This window comes from Strigops habroptila, chromosome 11, assembly GCF_004027225.2.
Source record: "Strigops habroptila isolate Jane chromosome 11, bStrHab1.2.pri, whole genome shotgun sequence".
Taxonomy (NCBI): domain Eukaryota; kingdom Metazoa; phylum Chordata; class Aves; order Psittaciformes; family Psittacidae; genus Strigops; species Strigops habroptila.
The window spans coordinates 23,624,722-23,642,812 of record NC_046360.1 but is presented as its reverse complement, the minus strand read 5'-3'; the positions used below and the strand labels follow the sequence as shown (position 1 = coordinate 23,642,812).

Below are 18,091 nucleotides of genomic sequence, written 5' to 3'. Positions count from 1 at the left end.
ACTGCATCTCCTGCCAAAACAAGGCCTGCCTGCTGCAAAAGCCTTTGATTCCCCCGCGCCTCCGTGCTTTCTGCAGAGGGAGTCAGCAAACCTGGCTCTTACTTTTACTGAAATCTCTGAATTTAGTACACGGGGAAGGAAGGGGCGGTGGTGAGAGAACAGACTCTAAGGCACCGTGGCTGCTGGAGCCCACCCTGTGCATCGCTGAGGGAGGACGAAGCCAGTGGTGTGTCCCTGCTCCGGCCCTGGTGCCATGGCCAGCACCGGGGGCAGTGCCAAAGCAGGTGGGCTCCTGGAGTATGGAATGGGGATTAAAACACAGCGGTGGCTGGGTGCTGGGGGCACGGTGGGCTCATGGCTGGCTGCTTTTGGCTGGAGGTTGGGAGCTGTCGGCACCCCTGAGGCAGCTGCATGGGTCAGGGGCTCAGCTTGGAGGTGGCCCTGCCCTGAGTGATGTCCCTGTCCCGGGTGACCACCCTGGCAACTTACCTGCCTCAGTGTTTTAGAGGCCAGCAAGCTGCCCCCTGGCAGGCTGCTCAGCCCGGTGCCGCCACAGGAATCGGCTCTGTGCACGCCATGCCCATGCCAGTGCATCCCAAGGAGGATATAAGGACCAGTCCCTGTGCCTCTGCTTGTCCTCTGGGGTTTGTGTCACTTGAGGGTGTCCTGGGTTACTGCAGGAGCTGCCACATCTGCTCAGCTCACCCTTCTGTGGGGGGATCCTTCCTAAGGGAACCCTGAGTGGGGTGATACACAGGTGGGAGGCACGGACAAGCTCAATCCCCTGCTTGCTCATGCAGCACTGGCATTGACCCTGGAGGCAGTCCCTGTCCCATCTTGCAGCCCACAGACCCAACGCTTTTCTCTTTACTTTTCCAGGTGCCAAGGGCTCTGTCGGGGTGGCAGGACCCCCTCCCACTGCCACCACGCGACGCCACCCCCGCCATCCTATGCCTGGGGACAGCCTGCCCTTGCCTTGACGGGTAGCAGCAGGTGACAGGGGGTGATGTGGGACACCCGGTTGGCTCCAATGCACCACATGGCAGTCCCCTTGGCTGCCTGGCTGTGGCTGATGCACCTGGCCACCTGCCTGGCTGCCGGGCATGGCATGGCTGGCAAGAAGGAGATCAGCATGGATGGGGACCTGGTGATCGGAGGCCTCTTCCCCGTCCATGAGAAAGGAGTGGGGAGTGAAGACTGTGGCAAGATCAATGAGCACCGGGGCATCCAGCGCCTGGAGGCCATGCTCTTTGCCCTGGATGAGATCAACAAGGATAGGAGCATCCTGCCGGGGGTGAAGCTGGGTGCCCACATCCTCGACACGTGCTCCAAGGACACCTATGCCCTCGAGCAGTCCCTCGACTTTGTCCGCGCCTCCCTCACCAAGGTAGATGGCTCTGAGCACATTTGCCCCGATGGCTCCTACGCTGTTCATGATGACGTGCCCACCGCCATCACTGGCGTTATCGGGGGCTCCTACAGCGACGTTTCCATCCAGGTACCCTGGGCAAGAGGGGCTCAGATGGGGCTGGGGGATCGGCAGGAATGGCAGTGGGTGGGTTAAAACGCTGGTAGCAGTGCAGTGATGCTGCCAGTGCGGCACAGGAATGCTCTCGCATCCCTCACAGTGATGCTGTGCCCCTTTCTGCAGTGGGGAGGGAATGGCAGCCTGGCCCCTGAGAGGGACATTTCTCTGCCACTGTGGGGGACCTGCAGCCCTGTTGGCAGCTGGGGTCCTCTCGGGGGCTGTGAGAAGCCCACCATCCACCATAAGCCATGGGAGCTGAGCTGGTGGATCCATCACATGTGGGGACAGAGGCTTTATTCCTTTCCTGGATTTATGGCAGCAAGTGCAGCTCCTCAGCCCAGGACAATCTCAATGCTCAGGTCCACACCGTCCTCGGTGCCACCATGCTGCTGCTTCCCTCGCCGCCGCCAGTGGGTTTGGATGGTGCGAGCTGCCTCCCTGCAGCGCTGGTACCGAACCCTGGCCTGCCACATCCTGGCGTAAGCCTGAAGGAGGACACTGGCCTTCTCTTGCCTCACATACTCTGCCAGCGCCCGCAGGCGCTGTTCCTCCCGCCGATGGGTGATCACGCAGTGCCACCAGGTCTGGATGAGGCAGGCACTGCGGGTGGCCACCTCCAGCGTCCGGCGGACCAGCTGCCCCCGCCACCAGGCCTGGATGGCCATGGCCGCGCCATGGATGTCCTGGTCCCTCCTGGCCAGCACAGCGCTGGCGGGAGAGTCTGCTGTGGTGTCCTGCCACCCAGTGGGTGGCTGTCCCTGGGGTCTGCTACGGTGCAGAAGTGGGGTTCGGCTCATGTCCAGTCCCGTGTGTCCTGTCCCATGTGGAATGGGTGGACAGCCGAGTACAGGGATATGCCCTGGCACAGCAATGACACTCCTGATGTCAGAATGGTGCCAGGGACACTGTGGCGGGGGTGTGGGAACACTGATCCTGGCAGGCAGAGCTGCCGAGCAGGAAGGGCACTGTCCCCTCTGCCCCACCAAACCTAGCCCGTGAGGTGCAGCCAGCTGCGGGGGGTACTCGCTTCTGAAGGGCTCAGCCATATGGCAATATGGCCGGGGCAGAGGGCCACCACCCCCATGTCCCCACAGGAACAGGCACCCTGGGTGGGATACAGTACCCAAAACCACTGCTCTGCAGACCCAAGGGCTTTGGCAGGGAAAAGGGCATCCTCTGAGGATGCAGGCAGCCAGCAGAGCCAGTCGAGTCCTGGGGACTGCTAGTGGGCCATGTGCTTGCTAGGATTTAACAAGTCCCTGGTGCATGTCAAACCATGTCTGCTGGTCTCCGGGGTCCCCACATCCCCATGGCCACAGAGGCAAAGGCAGCTGCGGCCAGGTGATGGATGCAGCATGCTGGTCCAGTCCATGCGGATGCATGTCCCTTCCCTTGCTGGAGGACCTGGTATGTCCCCATGGCTGAGGGCACCGCCTGACCCCGGGCAGGCAAGTGGTGGTATGGGCAGCCCGTAGCCAGCTGGGGAGCACGAGCAGTGCTGGAGTGGCACAGTGGGCTGTCAGCTCCCGTTCCGCAGCGAGGCCAGGTAGCAGCATTGCTGTGCTCAGAGGTCTTCTTGCCATTAGGGGACTTCTGTCGTGGAGAACATTTGTCCATGTTAATTAAGCCACATCTCTCACCTGGGGAGCAGCGAGATGCAGGCCCACTGGCCCTGCCAGCGTGCCCAAGCCCCCTCCTTGCTGCTTCAAGAGCCTGGGGTTTTAACAGCCTCATTAGCAGGGCTCTTTTCCCCTTTGAAGCTAACAAGGGCTTCTGCCAAGCAGATGGAAGGTGCCAGTCCTGCTGGGGCTCCCAAGGTGGGATGTGCAGGCATCGGTTCTCAGGCAAAGCTCTTCAGTGCTCCTGGCTCCCAGCGCCCAGAGCCCTTTCCCCCCATGCTGCGTGGCAGCCAGGCCCCCTGGCTTTCTTCTTGCCCATGAGCATCTCCCACAGGTTGACCGTGGGGGAGTTTATCTACTCCACAGCCCTGCATCTCAGAGGGGAGTACACTAAATAGTAAAAGAAATAAAAGAAATGAGCACTTGTGAGGGCTCAGCCAACCCTGTGAATGTGTGTCTGTCCATTTGTCTGCCAGCCAGCAACTTTCAGGTGTGGGGAGGCTGCTCATCAGCCCCATGGCGGTGCTTCGAAGCACCATGCAATGCTTGGTGTTGGGCAGGGGTCCCTCTGGTGGGAATGTCCCTTGCTGGCCCATGTCTTGAGGCACTCACCTCTCCTCCTCCATGCAGGTGGCCAACCTGCTGAGGCTCTTCCAGATCCCACAGATCAGCTATGCCTCCACCAGTGCCAAGCTCAGTGACAAGTCCCGCTATGACTACTTCGCCCGCACTGTCCCGCCAGACTTCTACCAAGCCAAAGCCATGGCAGAGATCCTCCGCTTTTTCAACTGGACCTATGTCTCCACCGTGGCCTCAGAGGGTGACTATGGGGAGACAGGGATCGAGGCCTTTGAGCAAGAAGCCCGCATGCGCAACATCTGCATTGCCACCTCAGAGAAGGTGGGGCGGTCCATGAACAAGAAGACCTATGACAGTGTGGTCCGGGCTCTGCAGCAGAAGCCCAATGCCAGGGTGGTCGTGCTGTTCACCCGAAGTGAAGATGCCCGGGAGCTGCTGGCAGCTGCCCAGAGAGCCAACGTGTCCTTCATGTGGGTGGCCAGTGATGGATGGGGGGCCCTGGAGAGCGTGGTGGCTGGGAGCGAAGCGGTGGCCGAGGGAGCCATCACCATCGAGCTGGCAGCCTACCCCATTAAGGAGTTCGCTGCCTACTTCCGTAACCTCAACCCCTACAATAACAGCCGAAATCCCTGGTTTCGAGAGTTTTGGGAGCAGAAGTTCAAGTGCAGCTTCCACACACAGGACTGTAGCTGGTACTCCCTCAAGACAGGCAAGTTTGAGCCAGAGTCCAAGATCACGTTCGTGATCAATGCAGTCTATGCCATGGCTCATTCTCTCCACAACATGCACCAGGCACTGTGCCCCAACACCACCAAGCTCTGCGATGCCATGAAGCCTGTCAATGGCAAGAGGTTCTACAAGGACTTTATGCTCAATGTTAATTTTGATGGTGAGTCCAGAGATGGAGATGGGGTTTGGCTGCCTAACTGGAAAGGGGCAGGTTGTAGGGGCAAGGAAGAGATGCAAATTTGACCCAAGACCCTCCAAGTCCTCTAACCTTCCCCCATCTGGGGACCTCTGTGCCATGGGCTGTGATTGTCCCAGGGTGACAACAGCCCACTATCTACTTTGGGAGGCAATCCACGCCTTCTGTCCCCAGTGTAGAGAAGCTGGTGACCAAATCCATCACGCTTTAGCTAGGTGGGATCAGCCCCACAAGAGACCCTCCAAGAACATGTGTCCTCAGAGACTTCACTTGCAAGCATTGTGATTATTCACATTTCATGGATTAAACTGGAGGGATACCCTTGATCAGGGACCCACATATTTTGGGATGAATTAGAAGAGTGTCCTCTGTGACTTGGGTTGAGCCCATCTAGCCAGGTGTCACTGAGAGCTCCAGAGACTGAAAATCCTGACTTTGCCCCTGCAGATCTATCTGAGGCTGCTGAGCTCTTAGGCACATGAGGAGGCAGTTCTCCACCTTTGCTTTCCTGCTCCTAATGTGTATAGGTAGCAAGTGACCTGTGACCTCCAGCGACTATGTGAGAGTGAAGGCAGGGAACAGGTTAGACATTTGCCTGTGGCCATGGTGGCATGTGACCCTTTGAAGGAGCCCTTCCTCCAGGCCAGGAACAAGCACCCTCCTGCCCCATGGCAGTGACCATCTCCCCTTCTTCTCCCCTCAGCTCCATTCAGGCCAGCAGACACCAAGAGCGTTGTTCGATTTGATCGCTATGGCGATGGGATTGGGCGCTACAACATCTTCAACTATCACCACATGGACGGGCGGTATCGGTACCAGAAGGTGGGCTACTGGGCTGAGGGGCTCATCCTCAACACCAGCCTCATCCCATGGGCTGAGACCTCCATCCCTGTCTCCCAGTGCAGCGACCCCTGCAAGAAGAATGAGATAAAGAGCATGCAGCCCGGAGACATATGCTGCTGGATCTGCATCTCCTGCCAGCCCTACGAGTACTTGCTGGATGAGTTCACCTGCATGGACTGCGGTCTTGGTTATTGGCCCAATGAGACCCTGAATGGCTGCTACGAGTTGCCCCAAGAGTACATCCGCTGGAAAGACGCCTGGGCCATTGGTCCTGTCACTATCTCTTGCCTCGGTTTTATCTCCACGCTGTTTGTTTTTGGAGTCTTCATGAAGAACAATGACACCCCCATTGTGAAGGCCTCTGGCCGGGAGCTCTGCTACATTCTCCTGACTGGGGTCCTCATGTGCTATAGCATGACCTTCATCTTCATTGCGAAGCCCTCCACCGAGGTGTGCACACTTCGGCGCCTAGGGCTGGGCACATCCTTCGCTGTCTGCTATTCAGCCCTCTTGACCAAGACAAATCGCATTGCCAGGATCTTCAGTGGGGTGAAGGAGGGGGTTCAGCGCCCCCGGTTCATAAGCCCTACGTCTCAGGTAGTTATCTGCATGGCCCTCATCTCTTGCCAGCTGATCATCGTCATCATCTGGCTGCTGGTGGAAACCCCTGGCACTGGCAAGGAGACAGAGCCTGACAAGAGGTACATCGTCACCCTCAAGTGCAACAACCGTGACTCCAACATGCTCATTTCCCTCACCTACAATGTCCTCTTGATTGTCCTCTGCACGGTCTATGCCTTCAAGACACGGAAATGCCCTGAAAACTTCAATGAGGCCAAATTCATCGGGTTCACCATGTACACGACCTGCATCATCTGGCTGGCCTTCCTGCCCATCTTCTATGTGACCTCCAGCGACTACCGTGTAAGAGCCTGAGTTTTGGGGGGGCTTTAATAGGCCTTGAGCTGAGTGGTCTTGGCGATTTGGGCCCCATGGGGTTTGTGACTAGAGATTGCATGGGCCTGGAGAAGAGTCTTAAGCCACATGCTTGGTGATGGTCACCTCTGCACTGGGGAGTTTGGGACCAGGGGAAGGGTGGCTGAAGGGGCAATGAGTCCTGGGGAGAAGGCACCAACCCCACCTTGACAGATTGTTTGCTAGGGTGAGGATGGAAAATGGACTTGAGACCTCCAGAGACCCCTGATCTGACCACAGAGGAGTGATTTCCATCCTTCAGCCTTGCAACATGAAGACATGAGAATGCCCCTGGCCCATACAGATACTCCCCCAACCAGGGCATGAAAGCCAGCCTCATGGCCAGCATGGTCCCTGGGGAGCTGAGCAGTGCCAGGGACAGGGGAGCACAGGGTGCACCCTGCAGCACCTCAATCCACCTGGGAAGGCAAGATATGTGCTCGCTAGGCCTGGAGGACTCAATGGGGGCAGCTGCACTTGAGGGCTTCCAGAGAGGACCTGTGTTCCTCAGTGGGAGCAGGCACTGGGGTGGCGGTGCTGGGCTCTGGCCCCGGGCACTGCCCCAAAGCAGCCTGTTGGCAGGGCAGGGGGTGCTGCTCAGGGTTGCAGAGGCAGCATGTCTCCATCAGGGCAGTGCCCATCCTCTGCTGTGGGTCCACCCTGATAGAGGGACCTGGTGTGGGGTGGGATTGTCCTTGTGGGGGGCAGGCGGCGGCCCCTGCCCAGTGGGGCTGGCTGGTGCTACGGTGAAGGCTTCATCCTGCCCCTCTCTGGGCAGAGGGCTGGTGGCAGGAGCACCTGATGCCCACCCCTGTCTCCAGGTCCAGACCACCACGATGTGCATCTCGGTGAGCCTCAGCGGCACTGTGGTCCTCGGCTGCCTCTTCACCCCCAAGCTCCACATCATACTCTTCCAGCCGCAGAAGAACGTGGCCAGCCACCGCGTGGGCACTGCTCGGTTCAGTGTGGCGGCTGCCAGCTCCAGCCAGTCCCAGGGTGAGCACGGTGGGGCTGGGGAAGGGCTGGGTGGAAGCACCCTCTTCCTGGCAGGGGGTGGGAGCACCCCAGCTTGAGCCCCTGAAGGAAAGTGGGGTGCAGGGTAGGGTATGGCTGGAAATGGGGGTGTGAAGGGTGCTGTGTTCCCTATGGCTCATCCCTGTCCCAATCCCTCACTGCCCATGCCTGCAAGCCCCAAGGCTGCAGCACATCCTGCCAGGGGGGATACTGTGCCCAGGGGCCTGTCATTGCCCTGAGAGGACATAGCCACCCCAAGTACTCGCCATCCCAGACCTGAGGGATGCAGCTACCCAAGCACCCATCTCCCACTGCAGTGGGATGCCCTGGGGGGGGGTTGCTCCTGCCGGACCCCAACCTACCCCTAACTGATTCCTTCGTTGCCAGGCTCTGCCTCGCAGTATGTGCCCACAGTGTGCAACGGTCGCGAGGTGGTGGACTCCACGACGTCATCCTTGTGAAGGACAGGGGGACCAGGCTGTGGTGCGGCCACCCTGCACCCGGCTCCCTTCCCAAGGACAGCAGTGCCTGCAGCACGGTACGGACTGCTCAGGTGCCAGAGGCAGGCAGGAGGCTCAGCCCCTGCCCCAGCACAAGCTACACATTCCACGTGTTGGGCCATGGTACTTGTCACCCTTCCCTTGCACTGAACCACACCACGTGTCCCCTGCACTGAGCCATGGTGAGTGTCCCCCTGCCCCTTGCACTGAGCTGTAGGGCACATCCCTGTCTCTGCACCAAACTGTGGTGCCAGCCCTGCCCCACATCCCTTGCACCAAGCCATAGCGCACAACCCAACTCTGTCTCTCCAAGCCACATTGCAACTCACGCTTTGCTTGGGCTGCACCTCCTGCTCCCTCCACGCCACGTCCTGTGCTGGCACAAGCTGCCCTCATCCTGTCACCCACCCTGCTTTCCTCCTGCAGGCCCTTTCTGTCACCCAGCTGTGCCCCATGCCACCCTTGCCCCGGTGCTTTGCACAGCTTTACCTTTTCCTCCTCGTTTTTGGCCCCAGGAAAGCTGCTGAGCGCTGCTGGGCTGGGCCCAAGCTCCCTCTATCCCTCCCTATCACTCCCTTCCTGGAAGACAGAGCAGGAGCAGGGATGAATGCCGGCTGCCCCCTAGCCCCCCAAGAGCCACAGAGGGGACTGGCAGGGGCTGAGGGCAAGTAATGGGACCCAGGTATTTGAACCCGAACAAGTTTTTAAGAATAGATTTATTCTGTGAACAAGAGTGTGACTTTTCTTTTTGTAATTTATGTAAATAAAGTGGTTTTGTTGTTTGTTTTTTTTAATGGACTCTTCCAGAGCTCAGGTATGGCTGAACCTGAGGGAAGGGGATAGACCCTCGCAGAGGGCAGAGCCACATCACACCATGGGGAGCAGCAGGGTCAGGGGCCATGCAACAGCCCTCTCTGACGTGCTCCTGTCCCCAGGAAGGTGGTTGCATGAAGAACATGGGGCACAGCTCCAGGGACAGGGGGTTAAGGACCTGGCTCCAGCCATGCTAACAGCCCTCAGGGCCTTCGGGGCTAGGAACTGTGACCCTCCGCTTCAGTGGGATGATGCAGATGCTGTTTTTGGCTTCTTTGATTCTCCACCACCGGCCAAGCCTACAGATGAAAGAGATGGGGGTCACCCTGAGCCAAGCACTGTAGAATGGGGGATTGCACCTCCAGGCAGTGCTGGGCAGGGGGGACAGTACCGGTGCTCCTGCCCAATGCCGGCCACCAGGAAGTCACCGGCTGCAGAGAAGTTGAGGCTGTTGACAAAACCCACCTGGAGGGAACAAGGCAGGTGAGGGGCTCCCACAGCCTCCTCCTGCCACCCAGGGAGAGGAAGCCCCACCAGAAGACACCCCTCCCCCTCCAGCATCCCCAACCTCTCCATCCATACCAAGGGGATGTCCAAGAGAGGCTCCAGCTTCCGAAATCCCTCACTGCACTTCCAGAGCTTCACGCTGGTGCTGTGGGAGCCTGGTGCAGAGAGAGGAGACTGTCACGCAACCCAACTGGGGAAGGGAGCAGGATGCCCACCCCAACCCCCAAACCCCTGTTCCAAAGCAGCTGCCACACACCTGTAGCCAGGAGGTCACTGTTTCGCAGGGCGGCCACCGCTGTGATCCAGTACGGCTGCTGCAGGCCCTGGGCATCCTGCATGCCATGTGCCTGCCGGGCAAGTGCCAGTGGCTTCTTCTTTGTCACCCCCCACAGGGCCACGGACCTGCCAAGAGGGCAGAGTGAGGGTGCTGAGTGGGGCACTGCCTGTCCCCCTCCCCAGGCACCATCCTGGCCCTGTGCTCACCCATCATCAGCTCCCGACACCATGTGCTCCTCATTGATGAGCTGGATACAGTCGATGGAGCCCCTGTGAACGGAAGTGGCAACTGCTATCAGTTACGAGCATGCTTTGGGATCGTATTTAGGAGACAAGGGCACACTGGGGCATCAGCATCCCCCATGTACTGCTGCCTGCCCACAGGCCCTGCTCCTGCCCCAGACCTACTGGTGCCCACAAAACACGAGCTGCGACTCCTCAGGGATTTTCCAGAGCCTCACGGTGCCGTCCCGTCCTCCTGCTGTCACACAGCACTCCCGACTCAGGCTGTCCAGCCCCGTGATGACATCCTGGTGCCCAAACCTGGAGGAGGAGATTGCAAAGAGCTGCTGTGAGCATGGCCCTTTGCAGCCTTGTTTCTCCTGAGGCCACCGGCGCATCCCATAGCAGCAGGGTCAGTGGATCCCACCCCAGGTCTTACAGTGTCTCCACATAAGCATTTTCCGTCACATTCCAGACCTTGACGCAGCGGTCGTGGGACGCACTGTACAGCTGGTGCGTGCCCTTCCGGAAGGACAGGCCCTGCAGACAGATGGACGGACACGGACACAGCAGTGATGGGTGCCAGGGAGGACATGGCTGCCCAGCCCTGCAGGCAGCGTGGTTGATGCCCCTCACTCACCGAGACAGCATCCCGGTGCCCAGTGAAGACGTGCAGGCGCTTGCAGGTGGCTGTGTCCCAGATCATGATGAGCTTGTTCCTGTCTCCCGTGGCCTGGCAGACAGCAGGGAATGCCCAACACCTGCCCCTTGGGGACCCACAGCCCACCCCAGCCTCCATTCCCTCGCCCATGTGGCTCTCAGGGACCCACTCTTGACTCCAGAAGGGGAAGGGGCTGCTTTTACCCTGCAAAGCACACCCAGGCATAATACATTTTCCCCCAGGACTGCAGGAGGGATGCACTCTCCACAGCCACTTCTCTGTCTCACACAGCAGTGCCAGCCCCCTCTCCCCATACCAGGTACTTGCTATCTGATGAGATGGCCATGCAGAGGACGTGGGACGCATGCCCCATGTGCTGCTCCTCGGTGCCCTTCTTCCCCCCAGGCACCACGCACAGCCTCTTCCCACTCTCCACCTCCCCTGCAGGAAAGGCATCATCATCACCCCATGGGAGCCTCCCATAGAGCCCGAAGTGATACACGTGCACATCCATGGAGGGGGCAAGGGCCAAGCCACCTCTGTGGGCAGCTGTGGCCCTGCTGCTGGGGGAACAGCCAGTCACAGCCCTAAGGGAACACTTGCATTTGATGAGGGAGCCGTCCTTAGAAGCAGAAAAGATGAACCTGTCATCTGCAGAGATGACCAGGCAGGTGACGGGCAGCTGGTGTCCCCGAAGCACACGGATGCTGGCTGGATCCGGAGGCTGCACCTGCAAGGAGAGCAGGATGTAAACTGGGCTGCCCTGGCCCTTCTCCAGGCACAGGAGTACCCAAGCACAGCACCCTCCCTTCTCCAGGGTGCCAGCAGCCAGCACCCCAGGCGGGAGAAGGGCCCTGGTCCCACAGCCAGCATAGCAACTTGGGGTGCCAGCCATGGCCATGCCTGAGTGTTCCTCCAAGCCAGCATTTACACTCCGGTAACCCCGTGCTGGGCACTTACATCCTTGGCGACCAGACGCTGCAGCCGGCCCTTCTGCTCGAGCTGGGGAATAAGTGGGAGCTCAGCGGAGGCGGCCCTGGCCCCGCAGCCAACCGCCACCGGGATGGAGGGGCCGCGCCCGCCCCCTGCTCACCACGTCCTCCTTCAGCCGGTCGCCGATGAGATCCGCCGGCTGGGTCTCCTCCTCCTCCTCCGCCCGCTCCTCCTCTGCAGCGGACACAGTCCGATAGAGCCGTGCTCAGCGCCCGGGGCCGCCCCGCCGGAGCACCGGCACCGCGCGACACTCACCGTGCTGGCGGAGCTGCTCCAGGTAAAGTTTGGCCAGGCGCAGCTTCTTCTCCTGCGGCGTCTCCTCCACCTCCTCCTCCGCCGCCACCGCCTCCCGCCGCCGCCGCCCCAGCAACGGGCTGCGGGGATACGCGTGAGAACCGGTACCCCCACCGGCAAGAGCACACCTCGCTCCCCGGCGCAACCCTTACCTTTCCGTCTCAGAATCGCTGGACACCTCCTCGTCGACCGGCCGGCCGGCCGCCACCCGCGGCCTCCCCTCGGCGCCGGGGACCTGCGGGACGAAACGGGGTGATCAACCGGACGGAGAACGGACCGGGACCGGACGGGAGCGCCGCCATCTGTCGGGGCGGTCCCTCCTCGCTCTCGTTTCCCCGCCCGCCCCTCACCGCCGCCCGCGGCCGCCGCCGTCCTGCCGCCCCGCGCGGGGCCTTGGCCCTCCTGCCTCCCGCCGCAGCCGCCATGCTGCCGCCGCACGTGGCACCCGCTCCTCGCTGCTGTCGGCCCGCGGCCAGGCCACGCCTCCGGCCGCGCCTATTGGCTGCAGGCGTGCAGGAGGCACGGAGCTGCCCCAGTCCCAGGCCGCCCCCCGCAGCCACTGCAGCCCCGCCTCCCCTCCCAGGAACCTTCCTAGCGGCGGCCCGCGCAGTCACTCGGGCAGTGACGACGTTCACTCCGCACCAGCACCGCCCCGTCAGTGCCGAGCCACGCTCCCTCGGCGGTGGGCCCCGCCCCTGAGCACTGGCCCCGCCCCTCCGGTGGTGCTCCCACGCCCAAGGGACCGGCCCCCGGGAACATAGCCCGGTTGGCGGAGCCGCGGCAGCCGGCTGGAGCGGGCAGGAACGGGCAGCAGCACGCCGCGGGACTGCGGGAGGCCAGCGCTGCCTCCTCTGCCGTCGGGACCCCTCGTGCCCACCGCCAAGCACATCACAGCCCACGTGCCCCACTCATGGAGGCAGTGTGGCAGGTACGGTGCATGGGGCGGGCGCTTCCCGAATCAACGTCTCTGTTCTGACCTTCGGGAAACCTCAGCCAGGCCCAGCCTGGGGGCACAGCCTTTGGTCCCGTCATACATCCCTTGGTGGCCACAGAGACCCGTCTTTGATCGAGCCAGGGTACTGGCTGTCCGTCTGGGAGCGGTGGGTGCAGAAGAGCCTGTCCTGGTGATGCTCTAAAGAGCTAAAATGTGCTTTTCTTCCCAAACTTTATTTCATGCGTTCAGTCTCTTTTCTCATTGGCATTTGGGAGAATGGAAGGCCAGTGGGTCACTCTTGCGCTGTTTCTGTAAGGGGACAGCCATACTTCTTTGCTGAGGTGCCTCCAGCAGCAGAGTGTGGGTCAAACGAGCGACCAGCGGCATGGTTCCTGCAGGACCGAAGGCACGGAGCAGCGCCGGGCCCTGGCCCGCCCTTGCCAGCAGCCGCAGCGCCACGGACCGAGCTCTGACCGATAGGGGGCGGTGACAGCAGGGGCGGCACCGCCCCACACCGGGCATGCACCGCCCCGGCAGGGCGGGCGCCGCACGCGGCGCGGCTGTTTGGGCAGGACGGGCGTGTGAGGAGATTCGGCCGTTGCCACCGGGAAGGGCTGGAGGTGGCAGCCTCTGGAGACAGCAGAGAACCGAGTCCTACTTATGGCCAGAGAGGACATGGCCACAAAGACGGGGCCCCTCATGACTGTGCAGCTGCCCAGGCGTCTGGCTGCAGCAAGGGCCAGAGCCTGCCGGGGATGGTGGATGGGACTGTGTCATGTCACCGGGATGATGATCTGCTCTGCATGGTGGCAGAGCTACGGGAAGAGGGGAATGGCTAAGGAGCACGAGGGGATCTGAGGAGATTGGTGGAGCTGCACTCTACCATCCCTGAGAGAAACAAACCAGCCTCCTGAAACAAAAGAACTTCAGGATCCCCCACACCTCTTGCCACCAAGCAAATGGAGAAGATGCTGCAGAAGCAGGCTTCCAGGAGGCTGTTCTTCTCCTGCAGAAGCAGTCCCACTCTGCTGCAGGGACATGGAAGAGCTCTTTGGAGCTGGCAAGGAGGAGGCACACCCAGGGGCTGGAGACCTGGGCTGATCCCCACGTTACGGGGGGGGGGGACAGCCCCTCCTGACGCTGACATTGGCCTTTGGGGGAAAAACCCTGTGCCACCCCCTGCCCTGATGTCTGCCCCCCTCCCGGCCCCACCTCTTGCCACCAAGCAGATGGAGGGGACCTGGGAGACAGGGGAGGTTGGAAACAGGTTACTCCTCGTAGTACATGGCATATTATACCCCAGCTCAGGTCACCTTCCCAAGTACCCCTTGAGGAGTGATTTGAGGCCCTGGGACCTGGGGATCAGGAAACTGAGGAAGGTGATGCAGTAAAAAAGGGATCATACGGGTTAGAGGATTTAGGCAGATGGATGGCACCTAGGAGATAGGGGAGGGATAACCCCAGGCCCACTGGAAATGAGCCAGGGGGCAGCGTGCTGCTGCTGGAGTCCAGATCGACCAGGCAACTTCAGTGCATCTGTGCCAATGCCCGCAGCATGGGCAACAAGCAGGAGGAGCTGGAAGCCATTGTGCAGCAGGGAAATCATGACATCGTCGCCATCACAGGAATGTGGTGAGACGATTTGCACGATTGGGGTGCTGCAGTGGATGGCTGCAGGCTCTTCAGAAGGGATAGGCAAGGAAAAAGGGGTGGTGGGGTTGCGTTGTATGTCAGGGAGTGCATCGACCACCTCGAACTCAGTGTTGTGAGTGAGAAGGCTGAATATTTGTGGGTGAAGATCAGGGGGAAGGCCAACCAAGCTGGTATCCCGGTAGGAGTCTGTTCTGGACCACCTAGCCAGGATGAAGCTACGGATGAAATGTTCTTCAAACAACTGAGAGAAGTTTCACGATCACTTGCCCTTGTTCTCGGGGGGGACTTCAACCTAGCAGATGTCTGCTGGAAGTACAATACCGCAGAGAAGACACAATCCAGGCAGTTCTTAGAGGGTATGGAAGATAACTTCCTAACCCAGCTGGTTAGTGAGCCAGTTACGGGAGCTGCCCGGCTGGTTTTGCTGTTCACAACAGAGAAGAATTCGTGGGTGATGTGATGGTTGGAGGCTGTCTTGGGTAAAACGATCAAGAAATGGTTGAATTTTCAATCCTTGGAGAAGTCAGGAAGAAGGTCAGCAAAACCTCCACCTTAGACTTCCGAAGGGCTGACTTTGGCCTGTTTAGGACGCTGGTTGGCAGAATTCCTTGGGAAACATTACTGAAGGACAAAGGGGTCCAGGAAGGCTGGGCACTCTTCAAGAATGTACTCCTCAAGGCGCAGGAGTAGGCACTCCCCATTTGCCAAAAATCAGCCTGGCAGGGAAGAGACCAGCCTGGCTGAACAGGGAGATAGTGCTGGAACTCTCAAGGAAAGAAGAGAATCTATCACCTGTGGAAGAAGGGACTGTCGCCCATGAGGAGCACAAGGATGTTGTTATGTTATGTAGGGAGAAAGTCAGAAAGGCGAAGGCACAGCTGGAATTAAATCTGGCCACTGCCATAAAAGATAATCAAAAATACTTTTACAAATACACTAGCACTAAAAGGAGGGCCTAGGAGAACCTCCATCCTCTACTGGATACCAGCGGAAACCTAGTGACTGAGGATGAGAAAAAGGCTGAGGTACTTCATGCTGCCTTTGCCTCAGTCTTTAACAGTCCCACCAGCCGTTAATAGTCACAACAGGGTACTCAGTTCCCTGAGTTGGATGGCACAGATAGGAAGCTGCCTGAAGTCCCCATAATTTGAGAAGAAATGGTTAGTAACCTTCTGCTCCACTTACACGTATGCAGGTCTATGGGGCCGGAGGGGTTGCACCCAAGAGGGCTTAAGGAGCTGGCAGAGGAGCTTGCTAAGCCACTCTCCATCATCTATCAGCAGTCCTGCTCCAGTGGGCAGGTCCCAGAGGACCGGCACCTCCAGGCCTCTCAGCCTGAGCTCGGTGCCAGGGAAGGTCATGGGGCAGATGATCCTAAGACACATCACACAGCACAAGTGGGAAAACGGGGGGATGAGGCACAGTCAGCATGGGCTCATGAAGGGCAGGTCCTGCTTGACCAACCTGATCTCCTTCTATGACAAGGTGACCCACTGGATTGATGAGGCAGAGGCTGTAGACATTGTCTATTTGAAGTTTAATAAAGCATTGGACAGTGTCTCCCACAGTGTTCTCCTGGAGACGCTGGCTGCTCATGGCCTGGATAGGTGTGTTCTTCGCTGGGTTGGAAACTGGCTGGATGGCCAAGCCCAAAGAGTGGTGGTAAATGGTGTTGCATCTAGTTGGTGACCGGTCACTAGTGGTGTCCCTCAGGGCTCGGTGTTAGGGCCAGTGTTGTTTAGTATCTTCACTGATGATCTGGATGAGGGAATCAAGGGCACCCTCAGTCAGTTTGCTGATGACGCCAAGTTGGGTGGAGTGTTGATCTGCTGGAGGAGAGGAAGGCTCTGCAGAGGGATCTGGCCAGCTGGATTGATGGGCTGTGGCCAGTGGTATGAGGTTCAACAAGGCAAAGTACCAGGTCCTGCATTTGGGTCACAACACCCCCATGGAATTGTATGGGGGGTGCTCCAGCCAACCTGTGGCTGTGCCTGGGATTGCCGTGACCCAGGTGTAGGACCTTGCATGTCACTATGTTGAACTTCACGAGTTTTCACGACTCCCTGCTGGGGCTGAGCGCTGCCTCCTCCATGCGCTCGGCAGCAAAAAGCGCAGCCGCCGTAGGCTGAACCTTGAACTCGTCCTTTCTTCGAGCAAGAGGCTGGTCTGAGTCACCAAGGAGGAGACCTGGGAGCTGGCGTCTTTTCTTGAGCCTTCAAGGACTGTGGGGACAAAGCAGGAGAGGTGAGGTGACAGTCCTGTGTCCCCTCCAGGCAGGGCACATTACACCCCGTGATGCCCAGGGCCGGAAGGGAGCCAGGGGGCAGGTGGCTCAGCTGGAGGCTGCTGGTCAGGAACACCCTCCTCCGCAAACACACTCTCCCTATAGACGCGCTGGGAGCAGAGCCCCCCTTGCCTGGGCTGGGGGGCAGCTCTGTGCCAGAGCCCTTCCTCCTCTCCACTGCCCTCACTCACCCTGTTTGATGTGCTCCCTCGTCCCGCGCTCATCCACGTGCTGTCCGATGAGCCCTGGGGGGACACAGTATGTTGGGGGACCTGCTGCCCGTCAGGAACCCCAGCACCCAGCCCGCCTGGCCACACAGCTCCCCAGGGAGGGCTGACTCTGGGTTGCCACGTCGGGGAGGGGATGAGCCTCCTGCCAGCCCAACGTGTGCAGGCAGGAGTGGCTGGGAGGGGGCCAAGGGGTGCCGCACAGGTTCTGCGCTGGGATGCAGGGACCCTGTCGGAGGGACCCGGGGCTCATGGCTCACCGATGAACCTGACAGCATCCTGCCGCAGGATGTCCTGTGGGCTCTGCAGGTAGACCTCGCTCTGGTGCAGCAAGTCCTTGGTCTTGCTCCTCTTCCTCTCCAGCTGGAGAGAGAAGGGTGCAGGGTTGGTGCAGAACTGGGCTTGTCCCCCCACCCAGGGCCACCCTTCTTCCCCCCAGCAGGACATTCCCAGCTCCCCACCATGTGGCGTTCAGGTTCAGAGGGAGCACAGGGCTCCCCACTGATGCTGGGGTGCCACTCTGGTGGCAGGGTCCCCCTTGGGACCTCTGCGGGGAGGACAGCCGGGAGCAGAGCCTGCTCCAGGAGGACGCGTACAGCCGCGGGACACAGCCCTGTGTCCTCCCCGCTGGGCATGGGGCAGGGTTCTCCCAGTGCGGATCCCGGCAGCGCTGGGCCTCTGCTCACCAGCCACTTGCTGATCTCCCATGGTTCTGCATTCTGGGCCAGCCTTGTCAGCTGCTGCCGCTTCAGGAAACAGCCAGCGAAGTAGAGGGCTTCCTGGGCGGCCTGGGAAGAAGAAGAAGAGATGCCACCACCAGCCCTGGAGGCACAGCACCCTGTGTCCTCCCTCTTAGCAGGGCTCAGAGCCTGTCCCGCTCCCTGCAGGGAAGACGCACCAGCTGGGCACTGGTGCTGCCACCAGGCTCAGCACCACAGGGGAAGATAAGGCCAGCCACCCTCTCTGCCTGGAAGCCCCTTGGGGCTGCAACCTTTTGGCCTTGGTGGCCCCAGGCTGCTGTGGAGCCATAGCCTTGTCTCTGGGGCTGCAGGGCCCCATGCCCCATGGCAGGGGCTGTGCAGAGGGAGCTGGGTGGGAAAGGGACCCACCACTCTCTTCATCCAGGCAGCAGGAGGAGAAAAGCAGCAGTGGGCGAGGGGGAGCTCTGCCTCATCCTAAGGCCTGAGCAAGCTGGACCTCATGGTGACACATATTTGAAGGCTCCAGTGTTACCAGTGCCCTGC

The 18,091-nt window shown here is 60.1% G+C and overlaps 2 protein-coding genes across 2 annotated transcripts; one reads left to right on the top strand and one right to left on the bottom strand.

The window, feature by feature from the left end:
- The first annotated feature begins 1,026 nt into the window (after positions 1-1,026).
- On the top strand, positions 1,027-7,952 carry GRM2 (glutamate metabotropic receptor 2). The gene is made up of 5 exons (XM_030500522.1): positions 1,027-1,498; positions 3,778-4,615; positions 5,355-6,418; positions 7,291-7,465; positions 7,871-7,952. Exons 1-5 carry the CDS (start codon positions 1,031-1,033, stop codon positions 7,942-7,944), a joined length of 2,619 nt encoding a protein of 872 aa, XP_030356382.1. The 5' UTR covers positions 1,027-1,030; the 3' UTR covers positions 7,945-7,952.
- A 728-nt stretch (positions 7,953-8,680) lies between these two features.
- On the bottom strand, positions 8,681-13,384 carry RRP9 (ribosomal RNA processing 9, U3 small nucleolar RNA binding protein). Its single transcript, XM_030502221.1, has 17 exons — positions 13,147-13,384; positions 12,392-12,537; positions 12,100-12,251; positions 11,902-11,997; positions 11,711-11,829; positions 11,556-11,629; positions 11,423-11,464; positions 11,066-11,192; positions 10,779-10,903; positions 10,442-10,534; positions 10,241-10,341; positions 9,988-10,122; positions 9,787-9,849; positions 9,560-9,705; positions 9,379-9,458; positions 9,188-9,261; positions 8,681-9,095 (listed from the first exon to the last, which is right to left on the bottom strand). Exons 1-17 carry the CDS (start codon positions 13,382-13,384, stop codon positions 8,990-8,992), a joined length of 1,917 nt encoding a protein of 638 aa, XP_030358081.1. The 3' UTR covers positions 8,681-8,989.
- Positions 13,385-18,091: the final 4,707 nt, after the last annotated feature.

Coding starts and splice junctions, on each gene's coding strand:
- GRM2 (XM_030500522.1), top strand. CDS start 1,031: ATGCACCACATGGCAGTCCCCTTGGCTGCCTGGCTGTGGCTGATGCAC. Junction 4,616..5,354: donor GCTCAATGTTAATTTTGATG/GTGAGTCCAGAG, acceptor TTCTCCCCTCAG/CTCCATTCAGGCCAGCAGAC. Junction 6,419..7,290: donor TGACCTCCAGCGACTACCGT/GTAAGAGCCTGA, acceptor CCCTGTCTCCAG/GTCCAGACCACCACGATGTG.
- RRP9 (XM_030502221.1), bottom strand. CDS start 13,384: ATGAGGGGCCCCGTCTTTGTGGCCATGTCCTCTCTGGCCATAAGTAGG. Junction 10,535..10,778: donor CATCAGATAGCAAGTACCTG/GTATGGGGAGAG, acceptor GCTGTCTGCCAG/GCCACGGGAGACAGGAACAA. Junction 10,342..10,441: donor GGCACCGGGATGCTGTCTCG/GTGAGTGAGGGG, acceptor ATCTGTCTGCAG/GGCCTGTCCTTCCGGAAGGG.